General features: G+C 54.7%; 4 protein-coding genes across 5 annotated transcripts; all 4 read right to left on the bottom strand.

The window, feature by feature from the left end:
- Positions 1-579: 579 nt before the first annotated feature.
- Positions 580-5,208, bottom strand: FGF11 (fibroblast growth factor 11). 2 transcript variants are annotated; one of them, XM_056114899.1, is made up of 5 exons: positions 4,850-5,208; positions 3,196-3,306; positions 2,904-3,007; positions 2,002-2,200; positions 580-1,728 (listed from the first exon to the last, which is right to left on the bottom strand). In XM_056114899.1, the coding sequence occupies exons 1-5, from the start codon at positions 5,040-5,042 to the stop codon at positions 1,658-1,660; spliced, it is 678 nt and encodes a 225-aa protein (XP_055970874.1). In that variant the 5' UTR covers positions 5,043-5,208; the 3' UTR covers positions 580-1,657. The 2 variants fall into 2 exon arrangements, with proteins under 2 accessions (XP_055970874.1, XP_055970875.1); XM_056114900.1 differs by having other exon boundaries at positions 2,002-2,116.
- Positions 5,209-5,514: 306 nt separating this feature from the next.
- Positions 5,515-8,920, bottom strand: TMEM102 (transmembrane protein 102). Its single transcript, XM_056114880.1, has 2 exons — positions 8,342-8,920; positions 5,515-8,249 (listed from the first exon to the last, which is right to left on the bottom strand). Exons 1-2 carry the CDS (start codon positions 8,553-8,555, stop codon positions 6,931-6,933), a joined length of 1,533 nt encoding a protein of 510 aa, XP_055970855.1. The 5' UTR covers positions 8,556-8,920; the 3' UTR covers positions 5,515-6,930.
- Positions 8,921-12,942: 4,022 nt separating this feature from the next.
- SPEM3 (SPEM family member 3) lies at positions 12,943-16,448 on the bottom strand. Its single transcript, XM_056114798.1, has 4 exons — positions 16,311-16,448; positions 16,113-16,170; positions 15,576-16,001; positions 12,943-15,110 (listed from the first exon to the last, which is right to left on the bottom strand). The coding sequence occupies exons 1-4, from the start codon at positions 16,446-16,448 to the stop codon at positions 12,943-12,945; spliced, it is 2,790 nt and encodes a 929-aa protein (XP_055970773.1).
- Positions 16,449-17,152: 704 nt separating this feature from the next.
- On the bottom strand, positions 17,153-19,083 carry SPEM2 (SPEM family member 2). Its single transcript, XM_056114797.1, has 3 exons — positions 18,946-19,083; positions 18,749-18,806; positions 17,153-18,471 (listed from the first exon to the last, which is right to left on the bottom strand). The coding sequence occupies exons 1-3, from the start codon at positions 19,081-19,083 to the stop codon at positions 17,153-17,155; spliced, it is 1,515 nt and encodes a 504-aa protein (XP_055970772.1).
- Positions 19,084-20,863: the final 1,780 nt, after the last annotated feature.

The raw sequence follows: 20,863 nt of genomic DNA, 5'->3' as shown, positions 1-20,863 counted from the left end.
AGGTTATAAGCTGTAAGGTGAAGCAGGATCTACTTAATTAGAAGCTCTGGAGGTATAATGAGGTCTAGAGATCAATTGGCCTTCACCCTTCTTGACCTGATCTGTACTGGAGAAGGACGGTAGAGCTTACTGATAGATAGGACTCTGGGCTCTCCTTACTGGGATGGCCAAGGCTATCTCCTGTTTTGTCCTTTTTATTCTAGACCCATTACCCTAAAAACCTCAACTTTAAAGGGGACCTGGAAGGAATTCCTGCTGAGGTAGCTAAGTGTTCATATCCCCCCAACCCAGGCACAGACTCAATCAGGTCTTGGTTATGTGGCCTATTCCTCATCCCAACTTCCCTACTGTGAGCCAGCATTCCTTTCAAAACTTCTCTGCCCTTCCTCACATTCTGTTTCCCTGGCAGATCCCTGCTGAGTTGCAAGAGCTAAAAAACTGCATGTGAAAATAAGGTTAGTTTTCTATAGGAAGAATAAGATTTCTTTTTAATTATTGAAGAAAAACAAGAAGTGGTTCTTGATTTATCCTGAACTTACTTCCTTATGAATTATAACTGGATTTTTCCATCCCTAAAAAATATCATTAGAGAATGTGGGAGGCTGGGTCTAGAATTTACTCTAGAGCAATAATATGGCTATATTGGCTCCAGTCCAATCCTGGAGGGAAGGACAAAGGATTGTGGTCTATATACTAGCGCTGAGATTCAGAAGGAAGCTTGGCTCCTTGTGTTTCTTAGAACACCATAATCTGGAATTGGGTGTCTCTGGGATAAGAAGGTTAGATTTGGAATAGAGAGATAGTTCAGTGTGTGGGAGCACATGCCTTGCATGCAGGAGGTCCAGGTTTAATACTCGGCACCACATGGTTCCCCGAGCACCGCCGGGAGCGACCCCCAAGCACCCAGCCAGGAGTAGCCCCTGAGCACCGGGTGTGGCCCAATTTTTTTTTTAATTAAAAAAAGAGAAAGTCAAACTTGTGGTCATCTAAGACTGGTCCTAGTTCAGGCCAAAGCCAATAGCTGGACAGGATTCAAATACAGCTTCTCTCTTCTTGAAAACTAAGGGTCCGTTTGGGTCAAGGACAGAAGCCCGATGGATCCAGAACAGAGCCCGGCAGAATATCTGCATTCCAGTACAGAGCCCTAATACAGAAATGGTCCTGACTGGTATGCATGGAGTCTAGAACCTGTCCAGAACAAGGCAGAAGGTGGAGTCGGGAAAGAAGGAAACTAATCCTGAGCTCAAGTGGACCTATAAATCTATGGCTCAGTGGCAATGAAAAGGGCATAAGACTCCAGAACCTGGTGGAGCCTGTGCTGAGGAGTATTTATACCTTGGTTCTGTCAGTTTGGGAACCCTCCAGTGCCACCTCAGGAAAAGGCTTGGAGGGTATGTGCGTGTGAAAGGAAAAAAGTGATCGGTCAAAGCTATTTTCGGTCATCCCTGCTCCAAAGGATCTACAGGTCTCAGCAGCCCCAGAAGTCACTGCCAGTCTCTAGGTTCTGTCAGCGTAGAGCACCTGGAGGGACCTGGCTACTGAGGACATGAGTGTGGCAGGGGGGTAAGAGCAGGGCCAGGAAGAGGGCTGGAAGTCAGGCTGTGGTGATGGCTGGCTCAGTGCAGCTGCAGGGAGCCTTCGGTCCAGGGACTATACTTCAGGGGGCAGGGGGACTGGAAGGAGAGGTCTCAGGGACACTGTGGAGAGAAGGCTCCCGGTACATGGCCACTGTGAAAGGGAAAGAAAGGAATAAGAAGGAGAGTTAGTGAAAGAGAAACCTAGGCAGAACCCGAGCTTTGAAAGGGAGCCCTTCCCTTCCATCCAGGAGCCCCAGTCCACAGGAAGACTTCTCCCCAAACTCCAATGACCAAAGACTTCCTGGTTTCACCCGACATTACAAGTATTCACTTAACACTTGTTGCTCCTGAGCTGTGTGTCACTAAATGTTCACGTCAAGCTCTGCCTTTTAGGCAGCCCACCTTTCCTTGGATCCACACTCACCTTCCAGGAGTTTGGGCACAAAGTGGGCGGCTGCCTTGGTCTTCTTGACTCGGTTTCCCTTCATAACTCGGCCCTCCTTATCCAGGCCCAGGTACCAGGCCCGGCCAGAACGACGCTGGCGGTAGAGAGCAGAGGCATACAGGACATAGTAATTCTCAAAGACGCACTCCTTAAAGCGACACTCAGCTGTGAAATGTGGCTGAGGAGACAAAGACCCAGAGAGACACACACAGACAGAGAGACAGAAGACATCACTGGGCAGAAGTAAGCGCTGGGAAGAATAAGACAGGATACAAGCCAGGCATTTGGGCTTGGAAGGCCAATTGCTAAGTCCATGCAGGAACAAGGAGAAAGAGAAGATGAGTCTAGCAGGCCCCAGAGGGCAAGAAACTAGATTTGGGGGTGGGGGTGGGGCTGGAAGAAGACACATTCTCTTCACTCTTCTCCCCACCTCTCACCAGCCCCTATCCTTAACGACTCTGAAAGTCCAGAGGAGGTAGGGTAAGAAACAGGGGCCCTAAAAAGCAGGAAAAATTAGATATTCAAAGAGACTGGGATGGTCAGAGATGTAGCTCAGTGGTTAGGTCACATGATGCACATATAAGAAGCCTGGGTTGGATTCTCCACTTCAAAAAGAAAGAAAAAGCAAACAAAAAGCAAAGAACCTGAGACTATGGGGGGGTGGGGGTGGGGAAGGGGGGGAGGGTGCTGTTTTGAGGTGAAAGCATCTGAGAGAATCCTGGCCGGAGGTATACTGACTACTGACGTGGGCAGTGAGAACAAGACACCAACAGGCGTTGGAGGGAAAGGAAGTCCTGAGCTGTGACATCCCGCAGCTGTGGTTGAGAAGATTGTAGCTGGGTGGAGTCCCCTTTACCCCAAGCCACTCAGCCTCGTCTCACCGAGCTGTAGAGCAGCCCCTCAGCGTTCATGGCCATGTAGTGACCCAGCTTGGCACTCTGGATGGTGACCACACGGAGCCCCACAGGGATCAGGTTGAAGTGGGCTGGGGGTGGAGAGAGGGGGGCATGATTACCTCAGCCCCAGAACCCCCATCTGAGTTCCCCCCCAACCCAGTTCCAATGCTTCCCTTGGGAGACCAAAGGAACAACAGACCCTGAAGAGAGAGTAGAATGTCATTCTGTTCTGTCCCCATTCTCCACCTCCCACCCTGGAACCGGCTTCCCCTCTCACTGTAAGAGCTGGTGTCTTCTGGGGTACCCTGGATGCTCCCGTCGGGATTCGCCTGGAGGTAGAAACCCTGGCGGCAGAACAGTTTCGTGACGATGCCTTTGAGCTGAGGCTCTGGAGGGAGAGACAATCATCTTTGAAAATGACATCTTTGTATCCAGAAACGTTCCCACACTTGGTGGAATCTGAGGGAAGGAGAATGGAGAAAGCGAAGAGGGTCCCGAGGCTTCCAAGGCTTCAGTTCTCAAACCCCTTAAGGCAACTCTCTCCCATCTCAGACTCCCAGAGAAACCGGGGTGGGGGTTCTATCTACTCCCTCTGTCAATTCAAGCAACTGAAACGGTTTGGGTTTAATTCCTCAGTAAGACTGTTTAATACAGCTCAATCAGAAGGGGGGAGGGGAGGAGAGGAAAGAGGAGGGGGAGAGATACGTCAAAAGGCAGGACTGGGGGACACAGGAGGGATGCCAAGGGATAAAAGTGTGCGGATGTAGGGGGCGGGAAGGTGACCACAGGGTGGAGGCGCCCCCTCAGGAGTGATGGGCGGACTGGACCTGACGCTGACTCAGCACCTGCTGCTGCGGCGGCTGCCGCCGCTCGCTTGGCTCGGCCCTTGTCTTGGCCCAACATCCGCCTGTCTGACACTGACCCATCTGTCAGTCTGTCTGTCAGTCTGTCGGCTCACGGGGGGCCGCCCTCCTGGGGCTGCAGCCTCTCCCCTTCAGCCAGGTAATCTACCTGGGGCTGGGGTGGGGCATTCGGTCCCAGAGCAAGGAGAAGAGGGTCGGGAGACGGAGAGGCAGGCTGAGTCACGTGGGCGCCGGGTCCCACTCCAAGGGTGGGCTGCGGACCGTACCACTGCAGGGGGGGATGGCACCTGGGGCCTCCGGGCCGGGAGCTGGGGGCAAGCGGGAGTGGGGCCGGAGGGACGCTGTCTGTCGGACCTGGACGGGGATCGCGGGGATCACACGCCGACGCTCAAAGGCTCTCCTTCCCGGCCGCTGGGTCTCGGCGACTTCTTTGGCGCCCTTGTCGGTGGTACCACCTCCTCCACCCCCTCCCATCCCGAACTGTGTACGAGTTCCTCCGGGCAGAGGGTGTTTGGGACCCAATTTTAGAGTCGCGTCGGGAGTAACGGGGGCTGCCCAGTTCCGCGGGCCACTGGAGGAGGGCACACAGAGGGGCGTTCTGGCAAGGACACCCGGGGGACAACCGGGTGGGAAATCTGGAGCCGAGCCAGGCCGATTCAGCCGGGAGGAACCGAGTCCAGGCGACGAAGAGCGGGAGCGGCGGGCGGGGCGGGGATGCCGGGGCCGCAGCACCCCTCGGGTGACCCAGGCGGCCGGAACCCCGGCCCCTCCGCCCGGCACGGAAAGGATCGCGAGAGCCGGCACGCAGGCGGAGGACGGTGGGGGTGGGGACTCCAGCCACGGGGTGGGGGCGCGGAGCCCCTGAGCCCCTGAGCCCCTGGCGCTTTCCCCTTGCCCTCGGAAGCAAGGAGACGCGGGGTGACGGGCAGGGAAACCTGGCCGAAACTTGGTCCTGACCCACCCTCTTCCACTTCTGCGGAGCCCCCCTCGGTCGGGCCCTGGGACTGAGAATCCCGGAGTCCTTGGCCTCAACCTCCCAGGCAGAGCGACCCCGCGCTAGCCACTCACCCGGGCCGCGGTCAGGCCGCGCGGGCCGCCCCCCGCACAGTCGCACCTTGGACAGCAGGATGAGCAGCTGCTTCTGGCAAAGGGACTTGGTGCCGCGGGGACACACGCGCCGCTGCGCCGACACTGGCCGGCTGCCCCCGGGCTCACGGACCTCCCGCTTCTGCCGGATCAGGCTACTGGCCAGCGCCGCCATGGCTCCCCCGGAGGAGACACCCCCAAACCGGCAGGCGCCCGGAGCGCCCTGGACTCGCCCCCGAAGCCAGCTCACTAGGGCATGCCCTAGACGCCCGAGTCCCAGTCCGCCGCCCCACCCACAGGACTTGAGGATAAAGCCCCCCGCCCGCCTTCACCGCACCCAGCAGCCTATGGACCTCTCGGCTGACCCGCCCTCCACTTTGGTTCCTGCTTAAAACTCCCCCTTCCAGCTGCCCAGCGTCCCTCTCCCCACTACCTCTTACCCCCAGCGCCAAGACCCTCAAAATTTCCAAGATGTGCCCGTATCCCCAGGCATTTCTCACCCTATCTCTTATAATCGGAAAAGTGTGGGTTCTCAGCTCATCCACCCCTACTGGGGCGATGCCAATGTCAAGGAGGAACCCAACCTTGTGACTTTTCCGAGGCCACCCTCTCCGTGGGGAGGATCCCACTCGCCCCTCAACCCCAGACTGTCTTAGACACTCAAACTGTCACTCTTCGGTGAGAAGGCATGCCAGGATTTAATCTCCGGATACCTGTCTTTCTCACCAGCTCACCCCCGTTTCTCGTACCACGAGCTGCTGAGACCCTTTCCTCCCCTTGTCACCCTCCGAATCTTCTTTGAAGTCACCTCCAAATCTGCCTTTTTAGTACATCTAGCCAGGGATTGTCTGGAGAGCCCTGTCACCTCAAAACAAGGAGCATTTTTACGACTGCCCCTTAATTTTCTTGGGGACAGCTGGTGCTGTTTAGATCCACGTCCTCCAATTCAACCAGCCCCCTGGGAGAAGTGCACCCACGTTGTCACCAGTCCCCAAATGTGAACAGACCCCCCACGAGTCAGAAACAGGGCTTTCGGCCACAGCTTCCTCGACCTCCCCGGGACTGCTCACAGCACCCCTCTTCCCCGACGCCCCTCGACCTGTCCTGTCTCGTTGATCCGGCGACGGGTGTAGCTGGCTCCGGCTTCAGGCTCCTCCCTCCCTGTCTCCCGCAAGGGGAGCTGCCCTCTGAGCCAGGCTAGGGGCCCCGGACCCCCAGGAAGGAAGGAGGGTGTCTCCGCAGATCGCCGGCGAAGTCAAAGCACTGGGCCCGGTGGCTGGACCCAGCAGAGCGGTGGCTGCGGCGGCGGCGGCGGCGGCGGCGGCGGCGGCGGCTGCGGGAAGCTCCGGGGAAGCTGAGGCGGCGGCGGCGGCGGCGGCAGGAGCTCCCCCTCCTCCGAGAGCCGGCCCGGGGGCGGGGCGGGGGGCGGAGACGCCAGGAAAGTGGGGGTGGCGAGGCTGGGCGGGTGGAACCCCGGGGTTCCTCCGAGGCGGCGGGTGAGCACGGCCCGGGAGGCGGTGGAGCTCGGGAGGCCGCACGTCTCGGGGCTAAGAGGAGGAACGAGGCGCCTGCACTCGACAGAAGCGGGGGACGGAGAGGGTGGGCTCCAGGGAGACCGCAGCTCCGAGGACGGAGACGGGGTTCTGCCCTGACGGGAGGATGGAGCCGCACGAACAAAATGGGAGAAGAGCAGGAAATGGGAGACGGTAGTGGCATCTAGCCCGGGCGTAATTTAGCTTCTTCGTCTCTCGTGGCCTTGCCGCCCCAGTGAGTCAGTTCGTGGTCCCCAAGCTCTGCTTCAAGGCCATGAGGATTGGGACAAGGGTGGCCGGAGGCTGCTCCAGGGTGGGAATCGTGCTGGCCTGGGATTCGGAACGAGGCACGAGCACCAGGGCCAGGGCCCGGGAAGGGGCGGAAGGGGGTGAGGCGTCTGCAGTGGGAACCTGGGCCTGGGACCCAGGGACACACGGCTTGCCTGGGGGCGAGGGCCTCGAACAGCCCCCTCCACCGCGCTCGTGGCCCAGAGGAGCGCTTTCCACGCGCGTCGCCGAGGGGCGGCGTCCTCACTGGGCCTCTCCGCCCGCGCCAGCTGGGCCGCCCCCCTTGCGCGCAGCCTTGGCTTCTTCCACCGCGGCTCTCAGGGCCCCCGAAGGGTCCCGGCGCAGCCGAGCCAACGCTCCGAGCAGCGCCGCGCCGTCGCCCGCGAGGAGCTTCCGGCCGCTCAGAAAATAGTGCGGCAGCGCCCCGGCCTCGAGCGCTCGGCCCAGCTCATCCAGCAGCCCCAGGCAGCAGGCGCCGGCGTTTTCCGGCCGAGCCAGGTAGAGCGCGGGCAGCCGCTCGCACGCCCAGTAGAGCAGCGTCCGCAGGAGGTAGGGCGCCGAGGCCCGCGTGCCGGCCACCAGCGGGCGCAGCAGCGCCTGGGCGGCCGAGTGCGCCTGCAGCAGCGGGGCCGGGATGCGCGCTTTGAGCGCCAGCTCCTGGCGGGCGAAGCAGAGCTGCCAGGCGGAGGCGCCCGGCCCTTCGCCGTGGCCGCCGGGCACCAGGTAAAAGGACGGCGAGTCCGAGGCCAGTGGGCCGGCCCACGAGTGGCTCCGAGCCCCCTCGGGCCAACCGGCTACAGATACCGCGGGTATTAGGTCGAAGAGCAGCAGGCGACGGGGGGGCCCAGGCGTAGCTAGAAGGACGGTGGTGAAACCGGCGTGGCGTGCCGCGTGGACCAAACGGGGGGCCCCCGGCACCGGGAACAGGCACTCGGCCACGGCGGCCAGCGAAGCAAAGAACCACGCGGCGACTTGGGCAGCACACAACGTGGGCCATGCCTCCTGGACCTCAGACGGCCGTGGGGCAGAGCCAAGGCCGGGCGCCTCGGTGACATCATCATCCGGTGTTTTCCACGGAACGGGAAAATCCAGATCTGGTCGGGACGGCGGGGTGGACTCTGACCCTGAAACGTTACTAGGTAGTTCTTCCAAAGACACTTGTGGGCCCGGTTCAGAGATAGAATCATGGGGCCGATCCATGGAGCCTCGCAGATCCAAGGGAGTCCCGTCTTGGCATTTGGCTCTGTGAGTGCAGCCACATCCGTCTGGGACTGGGGGTCCTAGGCAGTCCTGCCATGCCTCCCTGACTGCAGTTCCGTCAATCAGCTCTGGGAGGCAGAGCCATGCTGAAGAGGACTGAACTTCCAGCTGCAGTTCTTGCCCAGAGCCCTCTAGTGAAAACACTGGCACCAGGAGTGTGAAGCCCGTGTGGTAGTGCGGTCCCCTGGTGTAGGGCCCAAGGTGTGCTGGTCCAAGGTCGAGGGAACCGTCACGAATCCCACCACGAAGCAGCAAGAGCTCTGTCTGGGGAGGAAAGCGGGGGTCCCTTTGGTGAACAAGACCTGAAGGGAAGAGAAGGGAGAGTCAGGGCAGGACTCAGAGCCCGGGCTGGGTGGAGAGCTGCAAGTTCCGGAGGGCAGGAGAGGTTACTTACCTAGCAAAGAGAAGACAAAGTCTTTGGCCTGGAGGAGGTCTGGCCCCGGGTTGGGCCCTTGGCTCCAGCTCTCCTGTACACCCAGCTCCTGGATCAGCTGGGTTAGCTCCTGCAGTTGTGCCCCAGAACAGAAGTCTATGTCTGTGAGAGGCCGCGCTGGGGCTGGGGGAGGGGGGCCCCACCAGGGTGTAGTCCCCCAGATGGCAGAAGCCATGTGACGCTGGGTATTTGGTTAGGGAAAACTCCAAGTCGAGGGAGCGTAGATACTTCTTTTCTTCTCTGTGGAAAAATCACCCTAGTAGTACTCTGCTCCCAAGGCTGAGTGCTCCTCACTCCACATAGGAATCTGTGGATGGATTCCAAAGGCAGTCTTGAAACGGAATAAAGATCTCCGCCGTCCTTTTCCTTTTCTCATGCTGGTCCCGCCCTCATAGGCTGTTATCCGACTCGCAGGTGAAAAGTGGCAGTTGGACCCCTTGTATGTGTAGAAGGGCCGTCTCCTAGGCTGCTCTTATTTCCTCTTACCTCTTTTAGCAAGACGCTGAAACTCTGTAACTTCCCTCTTAGGGTCAGCTGCCCGGACTGGGAAGAGAATGGATAGAATATTCTACAGGTAACTTCTTCCTGCTGCCACAAGGTCACACCCCTAAACTTCCACCACGCCCCTTTCTGTATGCTGTGCGTGTGGTTCCCGCAGGTCCCGCCTCAGGGTGAGATCACAGTGTAGTCTCTCCTGAAGCTCTAATGGGAGTTGTAGTTCGTCTTCCGTAATACCTGGGCGGGGGTAGGAGGGAGGGGCACTCCCTCACAGCCTTTCCTGTTCCGCTAAAGTAGAGACTGATGGAAGTTGTAGTTTCTATGGAGACAAACGCCTCTTATCTTTCTAAGCACAAGCCAGCCATACACAGACAAGGTTGGAAATTGGAATAGAGGATGAATCTGAATATCAAACAATAATGGAGGCTGTACGCTAGAGTCTGGAGGTAACAGGGATCTGCACATCCCATGTGTGGGTAGAAGAGCCTTGGCTTAGCCCTAGAAGGGGTTTTCCATGAAATTAAAACTTCGTTTCAATGAGACTGGAGAGATAGTACAGCAGGAAAGGTGTTTGCCTTGCATGTGGCTGGCCTGGGTTCAATCCCTGACATCCCATATGGTCCCAAGGAATAATTCCTGAGCGCTAGGCCAAGACTAACCCCTGAGCATTGCTAACTGTGGCCCATGAAAACAAAAACCTTTATTTTGCTTTTTGGACCATACGCAATGGTGCTCAGGGATTACTCCTGGATGTGCTCTTGGATCACTCCTGACAGGGCTCAGGGGAACATATACAGTAGCAGGGATGGAGCCTGGCTTGGTCAGGTGCCAAGACAAGCACCCTACCTGATGTACTATCTAGACAGCCCCAAGGACATTTTTTTGGTTTTGTTTTGGATGCTAAGGAGTTTCTCCTGGCTCTGTACTCAGGAATTACTTATGGTGGTGCTCGGAGGACGACATGGGATGCCAGGGATCAAATCTGGGGAAGCTGTGTTCAAGGCAAGCACCCTCCCCGCTGTACTCTCTCTCCAGTTCCCAAGACTGCTATTTCTTTTTCTTCCTTCATCCTCTAGTCCTCCTTCCACTATTACTGTAGTATCTGTGGGCCACCAAAGAGCTGCATTTCAGGTTGGCTGAACACAAGTATTAGCAGTGGTCACCATGATCAGTGTGTATTCCCTTAGTAGAGGTGATTGTACACTTGTATTCTTGAGGTACCTAAAGCATGGTTATAGTGCTTGCCTGGGGGCATGGTGGTGCTCACATAGGCTCACTAGAGGTTCCATTACCTGGTTGTGGCGTACGCTCATCTTTAAAGTTGCAGTACCTGAGCTCAATTTGGGAAGCCCCTATCTCTGTGGCACCAAGTCACTGACAAAGAGAGCTCTTCTCCCCAACAACCGAGAGCCCCAAAACACAACACATAATTAGGGAAATAGATTTTCATACAGCTGGTTGTGATTCAAGAGACCAGATTGATAAAATCTGGTGCTGACTGAGGTCTTTCTCACTGTCTGGGATATATCTCCATCTTGCCTTCCTCCCCAATGATGGCCTCTGAGCCACCCTTAAAAAAAGGTTTTGGAGTGTGGGAGGTGTGGAGAGAGTATAGTGGGTAAGACGCTTGCCTTATCTGCAAACCAGGTTTGATCCCCAGCATTCCATATGATCCCCCAAGCACCATCAGTAGTGATCCTGAGTGCAGAGCTAGGAGTAAGTCCTGAGCATAGCCATGTGGTTCAAAAACAAAACAAAACAAAACAAAAATGAAACAAGTTCTCAGAGATAGGGCAGAGATTAAGGCACTTGACCCTGGTTCCTTCTTTAGCACTGCATATGATCTCCAAATCTCCACCAGGAATGATCCCTGAGCATAAAGCCAGGGATCATTTTCCCCAAAATAAAACCAAACAAACTAAAAACAAGTTCTCTATGCTTTCTAAGAGTAACTTTTCTTTGTGATATATATTTTTTCTTTTTCCCCAGGGCCACACAAGCAGTGCTTGGAGGCCATGTTCTGCTGGGGTTTGAACTCAGGGCCTACACATGCAAAGCATATACTTTGCCATTCAAGCTATCTCACAAGGGTGAGTTTTGAGGATGCTGTGGATGGCAACAAGAGAAAGTTTAGATATTTAAAATCTAAAACGTGGGGCTGGAGCAATAGCACAGCGGGTAGGGCGTTTGCCTTGTGGCCAACCCAGGTTCGATTCCCAGCATCCCATATGGTCCCCTGAGCACCGCCAGGGGTAATTCCTGAGTGTAGAGCCAATAGTAACCCCTGTGCATCACCGGGTGTGACCCAAAAAGCAAAAAATAACAAAAATAAAATCTAAAACGTTGCTTTGGGGCAGAGGATAGTACAATGGGTAGGGTGTTTGCACATGGCCAACCTAGGTTCTATCCGCTGCATCCCTCATGATCTCCTGAGCACTGCCAGGAGTAACTCCTGAGTGCAGAGTTGGAAGTAACCCCTGAGCACTGCTGGGTGTGTCCCCAAAACAAAACAACCATTGCTTTATCTCCTTGGAATCAAGGTGGCAATATTAGGAATAAGGGGGTGACCTGACTTAGGGAAGGGATATGCATATTACTCTTGATGGAGCTGCTCTAAATCGGTGCTGTCCAATCCAGTAGCCACAGTCTACCTGAGTACTAAAAGTGAGACCAAGGAACAGAATTTTAAAATTGTATCCAATTTGCATTCTACATTCTTTTGGGGGTGCATGGGGGTAGACACCAAATGTGGTGTTCAGGGGCTACTCCTGGGTGCAGTGCTCACTTTGGGACCACACCCAGCAGTGCTAGGGGTACCATGCAGGACTCCAGAGATATGAACTACCACAGCTTGCAAAGGAGGAGCTCTAAACCTTCCACAGGGCCTGAATTTACATTATTGTAGTTTTTTTTGTTAGTGGCTACTGTCACTGTCACTGTCATCCCATTGTTCATCGATTAGCTCAAGCGGGCGCCAGTAACGTCTCTATTCATCCCAACCCTGAAATTTTAGCAGCCTCTCCTTACTCGTCCCTCCCAATGCTGCCGTATTGAAGGCTCTTTCAGGGTCAGGGGAATGAGACCCCTTGTTACTGTTTTTGGCATATCGAATACGCCATGGGTAGCTTGCCAGGCTCTGCTGTGCGGGCAGGATACCCTTGGTAGCTTGCTGGGCCGAGTGGGGCGGAGGCTTTTGGAGTGACCTCTATCGCTTCTACAGGTGTCCTACATTTGAGAATTTAATTCTTGGGGCTCAGGATTTAGTTCTGCAAACATGAAGACAAAGCAGGAACAGGAATCGTTCATCAGCAGGTCTTGTCGATGAGCAGCATTAAGAGTGAGGCTGGGGGGCCAGAGTGACAGCACAGCAGGTAGAGCATTTGCCTTGCAAGCGGCTGACCTGGGTTCAATCCCCAGCATCCCCTATGGTCCCTGAACACCACCAGGAGTAATTCCTGAGTGCAGAGCCAGGAGTAAGCCCTGTTCATCGCCAGGTGTGATCCAAAAAAACAAAAAAAGAGAGTCTGGGTGTATGTGCAGGGCAGGGATTCAGAATGGGGCTGGATGAGAGGGAAGGGTTTCCAGACATTTAAGGGTTAGGGGTTAAGGCTCTTGCCTTGTTTTGTATGTTCCCATCCCAGCTCTATCCCAAGAACACCAGGAGTGACCCCTGAGCATAGAACCAGGAACAGACCTTGAGCACTGCCAGTGTAGCCCTAACCCTCCCGAGCTGAAATGGGACTGAGGACCAGGGATGTGGCTCAACAATAGAACCCTTACCTTGAGTGTGTGAGTACCAGGCTCTATCCCTGAATTTAAAAGGGGGGGGGACTTGTGGAGCTGGAGCGATAGTACAGCGGGTTTGCCTTGCACACGGCTGACCCAGGTTCGATTCCCAGCATCCCATATGGTTCCCTGAGCACTGCCAGGAGTAATTCCTGAATGCAAAGCCAGGAGTAACCTCTGCGCATCGCCAGGTGTGACCCAAAAAAACAAAAAACAAAAAGAAAAGAAGGACTTGGGTGGATGTTCTCAAACAACCACAAAACACTTTTCTCTCCTCTTTATTCTTGATGCATTTTTGTCCCCTCTTTGTCAAAGTTCCTCATAACATACTGATATTCCCACTCTGCTGAATTACTGGCTATGTCTGGACGAAAGCGCCTGGGAAATAGAGCTTCACACTTGTCCCTGCCCACTCCAAACTGTCTCTGACGAGCATCAAAGACCACATGACCTAATCGAGTGCCTGGCCCAGGATAGTAGGGCTTCCAGTTGCTTTTGGGAGGCACAGACATCTGGCGATAATTCTGGCAGACTGAAGGAGCTATATTTACAGGGTGGTATACCCAGTCCTGGCTTCCTGTTTGCTTGGTGGACGGCTGCAACTCAACTAGCACGGGTACCTCTGAGAAGGTCTGCAGGTCATTGTGGACCACCTGGCACTTGGAAGAGCAGGAATTATGATTGGGTGGAATAGAAATCCATGACACATGTGGCTCTGCATTCTCCTGAGGACACTCCTTAGATACAAATGATTTCATCGGGGACTCTGTTGATTTGGGGGCCTGAAGTGGACCCAAGACTTGGACAGATCCAATACCTCGAGCAAGGTCATTTGGCTTGTGGTCATGATTTGGAGTGGATTCCTGGGAAACACCTATATGCTTGAGCTGGCCAGAGTCTTGAATAAAGACATGTTTCTTACTGGGATCACAATTTTGATGAACTCCTGGGTACTTTTGGAAATTGGAATCTTGACTGTTTTCTGGATTCCTGCAAATTCCAACACCATGGGCAAAAACAAATCTCTGTTTAGCTTCAGTTGCTAGGCTAAGATTCTTGTGAGGGTCAGAATCTTGAGTAAGACATGGGTTCTTGTAGTCTCCTGATTCCTTGTGGAGATGAGAGGTTTGGGCAAAGTCCGGATTCTTCTGGACACCAGATTCTTGGGAAAGATCTGAGCTCTTGATTACTCTGGAGTCCTGGGAAACACATTTCTGTGGACCAGAATCTTCACTCCTAGAAATTACTGGCATTTGACTATTACCTGTACTTCCGCAACTTGTAGAATCTTGAGAAGGGCCTGAATGGTTATGGAGACAACTTTTTGGGGAGACATCTTGATTTTTATAGACCATAGTCTTTTGGTTTTGTTCTGGATTTCCATAGACATTTGAATCTCGTGTAAAACCTGGGCTCTTCTGACTGTCAGATTTTTTGGGAAATGGTATGTTCTCGTGGAGGTCGGAGGGTTGGGTGAGACTTGGATTCCTAAAATTATCAGTCTCTTTTGTAAGACCCGAATTCTTTGGGGGGCCCACATCTTCATTAATTATTGGGTTCTTGTGAAGCTCAGAGTCTTGAGAAGGAACTAGGCCCTTGCAAAGACTTGCACTGTTATGGAAGCCTAAATTTTGGCTAAGGCCTGGTTTCCTGAGAACTATAGACTCTTTTGAAGGGTCTGGGGTCTTATGGTGTCCAGAGTCTTGGGTAAAATTTATATTTTCATGAAGTTTGGGGGGCTGAGGTTGGAATGAGGTTGGAATGGAATGAGGGGGAGGGTTGGGGCACTGGGGAGCAGGACTGGACCTAGGAGACTTGGAGGCTATGAGAATGGCAGAAGTATTTAGGGTAGGCTTCAAGTGGTTGCTGGGGTGATCAAAAACAAAGGATCGAGGGGGAGCAAGTGGTAGAGAAAGAGTGCATGGTGGTGGCATGCATTGTGAGTTCCAAGTGTTGGTTGGAGAATGAAAGCAGGGCTGGGAAGGTGCTGCATCCTTCGAATAGACCAGGAATTTGGGACAGACTGAGGCCTGGGGGTCTGTAGTTTTTCCTTCAGAACTGCAAGGATGGAAGCTGCAATAAGGAAATGATTTGGACTGTGAGAACTTGTCTTCAGCATCCTTTGAGAGCTTCCATTCCATATTTCCCAGCTCCAGGTAACCCAGTATGGATCCCATAGAAGTCTTGGCACTGTCTTCATCACTTGGCTTTGAAGCTTGCCCAGGTGTATCAGAGCTCAACAGGCCTGGTCCCTCCTGGGACATGATGAGGGCTCCTAGGTCTTTTCTGGGGAAACCAGAGTGCTGGGGGGGACAAACTTGTAATAAGTTTTGCTTGACCCTGCGGGCGTCATAAACCACATGACCAGTGGAGAGGCCATGGTTGAAGGTCACAGGGTTAGGAGCCAAGGTGGGGCCAGGGGTGGGCACAGGGATAGAAGCAGAGACTGAGGAGGCAGGGGTTGTGGTGGGGACTGGGACAGGGGCTGGTGTAGGGGCTGGGGCAGCAGTAACAACTGGAACAAAAGTTAGGGGAGTGACTGGGGCAAAATTTGGGGCAGGGACCTCGACATGGGTGTGGGCATGAGTTGTATGAGCGGCACCCACCATGGGGGCTGGGCCATGGGATGTCGTGTTCTCAGGAGTGTGGCCCAGGGCGACTGAGGCATGTGAGGGGGCAGGGGTTGGGACCTGGGTCACTGTGTGAACTGAGTTGAGTTCATGGCCCTGGGTCTGGGTGGGAGTATGCTCCAGGGTGGGGGAGTGGACCTGGGCCTGGGGGGTGCTGTGATCAGAAATAGAGACTGGGGAGCTGATCTGGGCTTGATAGGAGCTATCCTGAGGGGTCTGAACTGGGGGGTCTGTCTTGGAGAAGGGGACCTGCTCAGCTGTGGGGACTGAAGAGGGGTCACTGGCCTGCGCAGGGGCAGAGTCTGGGGTCTTAGTCTTGATCTCTTGGGGCAAGTGGAGGGGAACCATATCCAACTTGTTCATTCTGGTGGGTTGGGAAGACACGTCTTGCTTGGAGAGGAAGTTGGTTTGGGTCTTTAAGTTCTGGGCCTGTGGGGCCTCCCCTGCTCCCACCATCCCCTCCTTGCTCAGTTCCCATGGAATTTCTGTGGGAGCCCCACCATGTCCACACTGAGAGGGCTTCCAACAGCACTTAAAAGCCTTCTCATCACTCATGTCTGGCATCCAGGAGTCGAGGTGGCTAGAGCGCCCAAGTGGGAAGCTCGGGTGACGGTAGAAGCGGGAGGAGGCTCTCGAGCACAGATTCTTGGGATTTGGAGAGCACCGCATACACATGGGATGGCCTCCCAGACAGTTGTGCTGCTTGTCTGCAGGGAAAGAGAGGATGGGACGAGACAGAGGGTCGAGAAGGGAAACAGAGAGACAGGCAGGGAGAAGGCCCGCATCTCCAAGAGCCAGTGCTCCATGGAACTACTCACCTTTGGGGAAAAAATGATGGAAAATAATCCGCAAGGAGCTCTTCAGATGCCTCCAGAGCTGAGGAAAGCAGAAGGAGGGCAGAATCCAAAAGTTGGGTGAACGCAGAAATCTTTGGTCACATCCCAGCAGCCCTCCCACGTCAGCCCCTTGGAGACCCCAGGTCTCCCCCAACCTTGCTGCCCAGGCCCAGTCCTGACCAGAGTCACCACATTGATCCCCACGTTGAGCAAGATGAAGCTGCCCAGAATCAGAAGAATTGAGTCTCCTAGGTCCTGGCACTTCCTGGGGTTGGCGCTGGAGCACACTTGGGCGCCATGGTAAGCTTGCTCACCCATGGCCGGGGGCCCCAGGACTACCTGGGCCCCATGCCCCCCGCATACTCACTAGGGGCCCAGCCTCCTCTAGTGGAGGAGTTGGGAGGACTGGGTCATAATGGGGCAGTCACAATTGAGGGAAGGGGTAGAAATGGAGGGCCCAGAGTTGAGTCTCCCTGGTAACAGGGTTTAGGTCAGCTGAGCCTGGGTAGTAGAACCCTCTTGTCCTCTCGTCCTCAATCACTCCTTCACTATCTCCTACTCAGTTCTTTAAACACTCCATCTCCACTATCGTGACCAGCACTGAAAAGTCCTTGGCCTCAGAGTCCTGGGGAAGGTCTAGCTAGAATACCAGAGCTTTGATCTTTCTGCTGAGCCTGGGTCACAGTCTTTATTTTTCAGATGTAGATCCCCACTTCCAGAATCTGAGCTCCCTGTGGAGGTAGGGAAATCTGAGAGAGAGAGTAGGCATCCAGAAACCAGTGCTTTGGAACTTCCAGCTGCAACAGCTAGTGCATTGCCTGATGCTGGATGAGGAGAGACTGTGGCCAACTCGAAGGGAACCTCCCAGCAAGAAGGGGACAAGGGTTTCAAATTTCAGAAGTTCGGGGTTAAGACACAGACTGGCTGAGGGACTGGTGCTTCCAAGCCACAGAACACCACAGTGTTTCCTGAACTCTGTTTTTTATTGCCCTCTCCACGCCTGCCCACCCCCACGGCTGCCCTTAGTTGTGTTTCATATTCCGGCTCCGTTGCAGAGAGGGTCTGGAGGCCAACGTGGAGGGCGATGGCAGCGAGTTGGCCCGCGCTCTGCTCTCCTGCACCTGCCGCTTCAATTCCAGGCTGTCATACACCTGATGGTTGGCTTTGTCCCCGGGGCTCCGGCTGAGTGGCACGAAGGTAGGTGCAGGCGTGGGGGGCTCAGCAGTCTGGACTTCAGGCGAGGGCTGGGAAGAATGGGGAGGCATGACTGAATTGGGGACCGAGCCCCTTTGGCATGGGATCTCATTCAACACGCTGAGGGAGGTGGAGGTGGTCAGAGGGTGCCGAGCAGGCAGTGCCTCAGCCCATTCAGCTGCCCGTCGCCGGCCGTCATGGGTTTCCCGGCTGTTGTGGCTCAAGTGTGCCATGGAGGAGTGTGGGCTGCGGTTGGGCTGACAGTAAATCGCGCTGGGGAGGCTTCTCCGGTGGGAATGTGGGGAGTGGTGCTCCCGGGTCTCGGGCCGGGATCCCCGGGGTACCAGGGCACACGGAACCTCAGAGCTTTGCTGACAGTGCCTCCGCTGATGCCAGGAATCATACATAAGGTGACCTCTTGAGGGGTATGGACTGTGCATTCCAGGGGCACAGGAAGAGTTAAGGGGCAGCCGCCGGGGAGGTGGTGGAGGTAGGGTGCACTGCTCAGCCTCCACGTTCTCCCAGATGTGAGACTGTGAGGAGTGGGGCCTGTAAGTCTGCAGCCTCAGCTCAGACTTGGCCTCCACACGCTTGGGCATGAGGCGCAACTCAGGAGACAGGTAAAGAGAGGGTGGTGGCAGGCTGGCCAGGATCCCTCCGCTACGGCCCCACAGTTCCATGTTAGAGGCCAGGTCTAATCGCTTGCAGAGGCCCCCCCAGGGTCTCTGTGGCTTCTTGGGACGTGGGTATGACAAGTCATCCTCCTCCAGGTAGACCTGCAGGTCTTCCCCATTAGAGGAGGGTGCATGCAACCTCCTGTAACAGTGTTGTTTACTATGGAAAACTGAGCCATTCTGGGGAAACTGCTTTGGCTGGTGGCTGCAGGGACGGTGGTGGGGACAGGTGCGTCGGGGGGAGCGATGGTGTGGGCGGCGGTGGTGATGGTGGTGGTGGTGGCGGCGACTGCGATGGCGGGGGGGTCGGCAGTGGCGTTGGCAGGAGAGATTTTGGAGATGGTGGAATGAGGAAAAAGAAGTGGACTGAGCCAGCTTCACTTCTACAGGGTCCAGGGAGCAGTGGATGTGGAGGTCTTGGGCCTTGGCTGGGTGATCTTTAGGGCAGCTTTCAGGAGGCTTGGTGGGTTCACCTGGGGGAGGCAAGAGTCCCTGAGTTTAGGGAAATTATCAGAATTAAGATAGCCTAGGGTCAGATGGTAGTACAGTAGGGTTGTCTTGTATGCAGCAGAACTGAGTTCGATCCCCAGCATCCCATATGGTCTCCTGAGCACTGCCAGGAGTAATTCCTGAGTACAGAGCCAGGAGTAACCCCTAAGCATCATCAGGTGTGGCCCCAAAACAATATGAGGAAGATCATGATGGTGGCTGTGGGGAGGGGGGTGTCCAACCTCAAGTTGCCATACTTACTTTTCTTATTCGTCCAGGAGATCATCTTGTCTAAGGCATTCTGGAGCCTGTGCCACATCTGGAGATGGGGTGGAGTGGGAGTGAAGGACAGACTCTCACTCCATGCCCCACCCTGTCCCCAGCGAGACCCAGTCCCCCTGCAGGCTCCCACCCTCAGCCCTCTTCACCCCTAAGGGCCATCCCCAACCATTACTGACCATAGTTGTCACGTTGATCCCAATGTTGACAAACAGGATGAGACCCAACAGCAGGAGGAGGGAGGCCTCAGCATCTAGGGGACTTTCTTGGTACTGATTGCAGTTTCCCAGGATGTTATACCGAAGTTGGGATTCCATGGTGGGGGGGTTCTAGGGCCACCTGGGCCACCCCCCCCACCAACCCAGACCCACACTGCACCCATACCAGGTCCTAGAGACACCTAAAAACTGATAAGCGTGTTGGGTCACAATGAGGCTCATGGCAGGGAAGGGGGTGTGGGGAGTCACAATCCAGAAGTGGCACCTCTTATATGCTCAGATAGCCCTTTGTCCTGCTTCTACCTGCAGCTCCCAATCAAGAGTCCAGTCCTGGGATGTTTTGGTCTTGGCCCTCTGCCTCCAGGGGGGGTTTGCCTAACTTTACACTTAATTCCTGATCTGAAAACAGCTGTAGTCCTGAGACAGCCTTCATAGGAACGGGGAATCATGCATCAAGAATTTTCTCCGGGGCTGGAGTGATAGGATAGCGGGTGGGGTATTTGCCTTGCACGTGGCTCGAGGCTGACCCCCGTTCGATCCCCACCCAGCATCCTATATGGTCCCCCAAGCACTGCCAGGAGTAATTCCTGAGTGCAGAGCCAGGAGTATCCCCTGTACATCGCCAGGTATGACCAAAAAAGCAAAAATAAATAAATTTTTTAAAAAGGAATTTCCTTATTTCCTTCTCTTTGGAGACTTTGGCGATTTAGGTAGCCTGTGGATAGACATACCCTCTCATGTCGACTTGGGACCAAGGAGTGGCAGAGTCACTAATATGTGCCTTCTCAGGGTCACCCCACTTTACTTATGGTCCTATTTCCTTGCCAAAATGTTCTTTTGCGCCCACCCTACACAACCCTTTCCTTTTCCTATGAGGGATTGTATCCCTAACTCAGTAGTCCCTGAGTCCATTGACACCTTTTAAGACTGACTTTTGAGTAAGACCTTGGAGTTGCTGCTTTAACAAATCAGCTCCAACCATCCTTTTTCTAACTACGCTCTCACTCAACTGTCCATCCAAGTTGAAAATTGTTAATTTTTAATTAATATGAAAACACATACATGAAGGGCCTGAGCAATAAGTACAGTGCGTAGGGCATTTTCCTTGCATGTGGCCAACCCGGGTTTGATTCCTCGAGCTCTCCCAGGAGTGATTCCTGAATGCAGAACCAGCAACCCTGAGCACAGCCAAAAAGCTAAAAACCAAACCAAACCAACCAACCAAACAAACAAACAAAAAACCCACGAGAACCAGGAATATGACTCAAAGGGTTGGAACACATGCTTTTGCAGGTGGAGGCCTGGATTGGATTCTCTTCACTGCCCCAATCCAGTAGTAGTTCCCTGAGCACCATTAGATTTGATCCAAAAAAAAAGAAATAGAAAAAAATTTCACAAAGCACAAAATAGATATGACATAGGAATCTGTGATTAAACCAGGTTTATCACAGGAGTCAATTAACGTGGTGTTCTGGGGAACTCATTTGTTTACACAAGTAGAAAAAGGGTAAGTGAATGGACATTTCCCACCAAGCTTTCAAATGTTATATGTGCTTCAACACATACTCACCTGGCATCAACTGAAAATTATCAGTTATTAGTTGAATAAAAATGAACGGAGAGACCAGCCCGCCCGCTCCTCTCTGGAAAGAAAGATGGCGGCCGCACGGGAGCCTTGTGGAAAGCAGGTTTGAGCCGGGCTCGGGGGGGGAGCGGCGGGGACCTCATGGGAAGGGGGGCTTTGTGGGCCGTCCCCCACGCCCCACCGAGGTCGCCAGCTGCCCCCCACGAGCGGCTCTCCGGCACGGCCACGGCCCCGGAGGCACAAGGACTTAGCACAGAGAACCAGCCGCTTGGAGCAGAAAAGCAAATGGACTTG

Source organism: Sorex fumeus, unplaced genomic scaffold, assembly GCF_029834395.1.
Source record: "Sorex fumeus unplaced genomic scaffold, SorFum_2.1 ptg000028l, whole genome shotgun sequence".
NCBI lineage: Eukaryota > Metazoa > Chordata > Mammalia > Eulipotyphla > Soricidae > Sorex > Sorex fumeus.
This window is presented reverse-complemented; position numbering and strand designations above follow the sequence as displayed.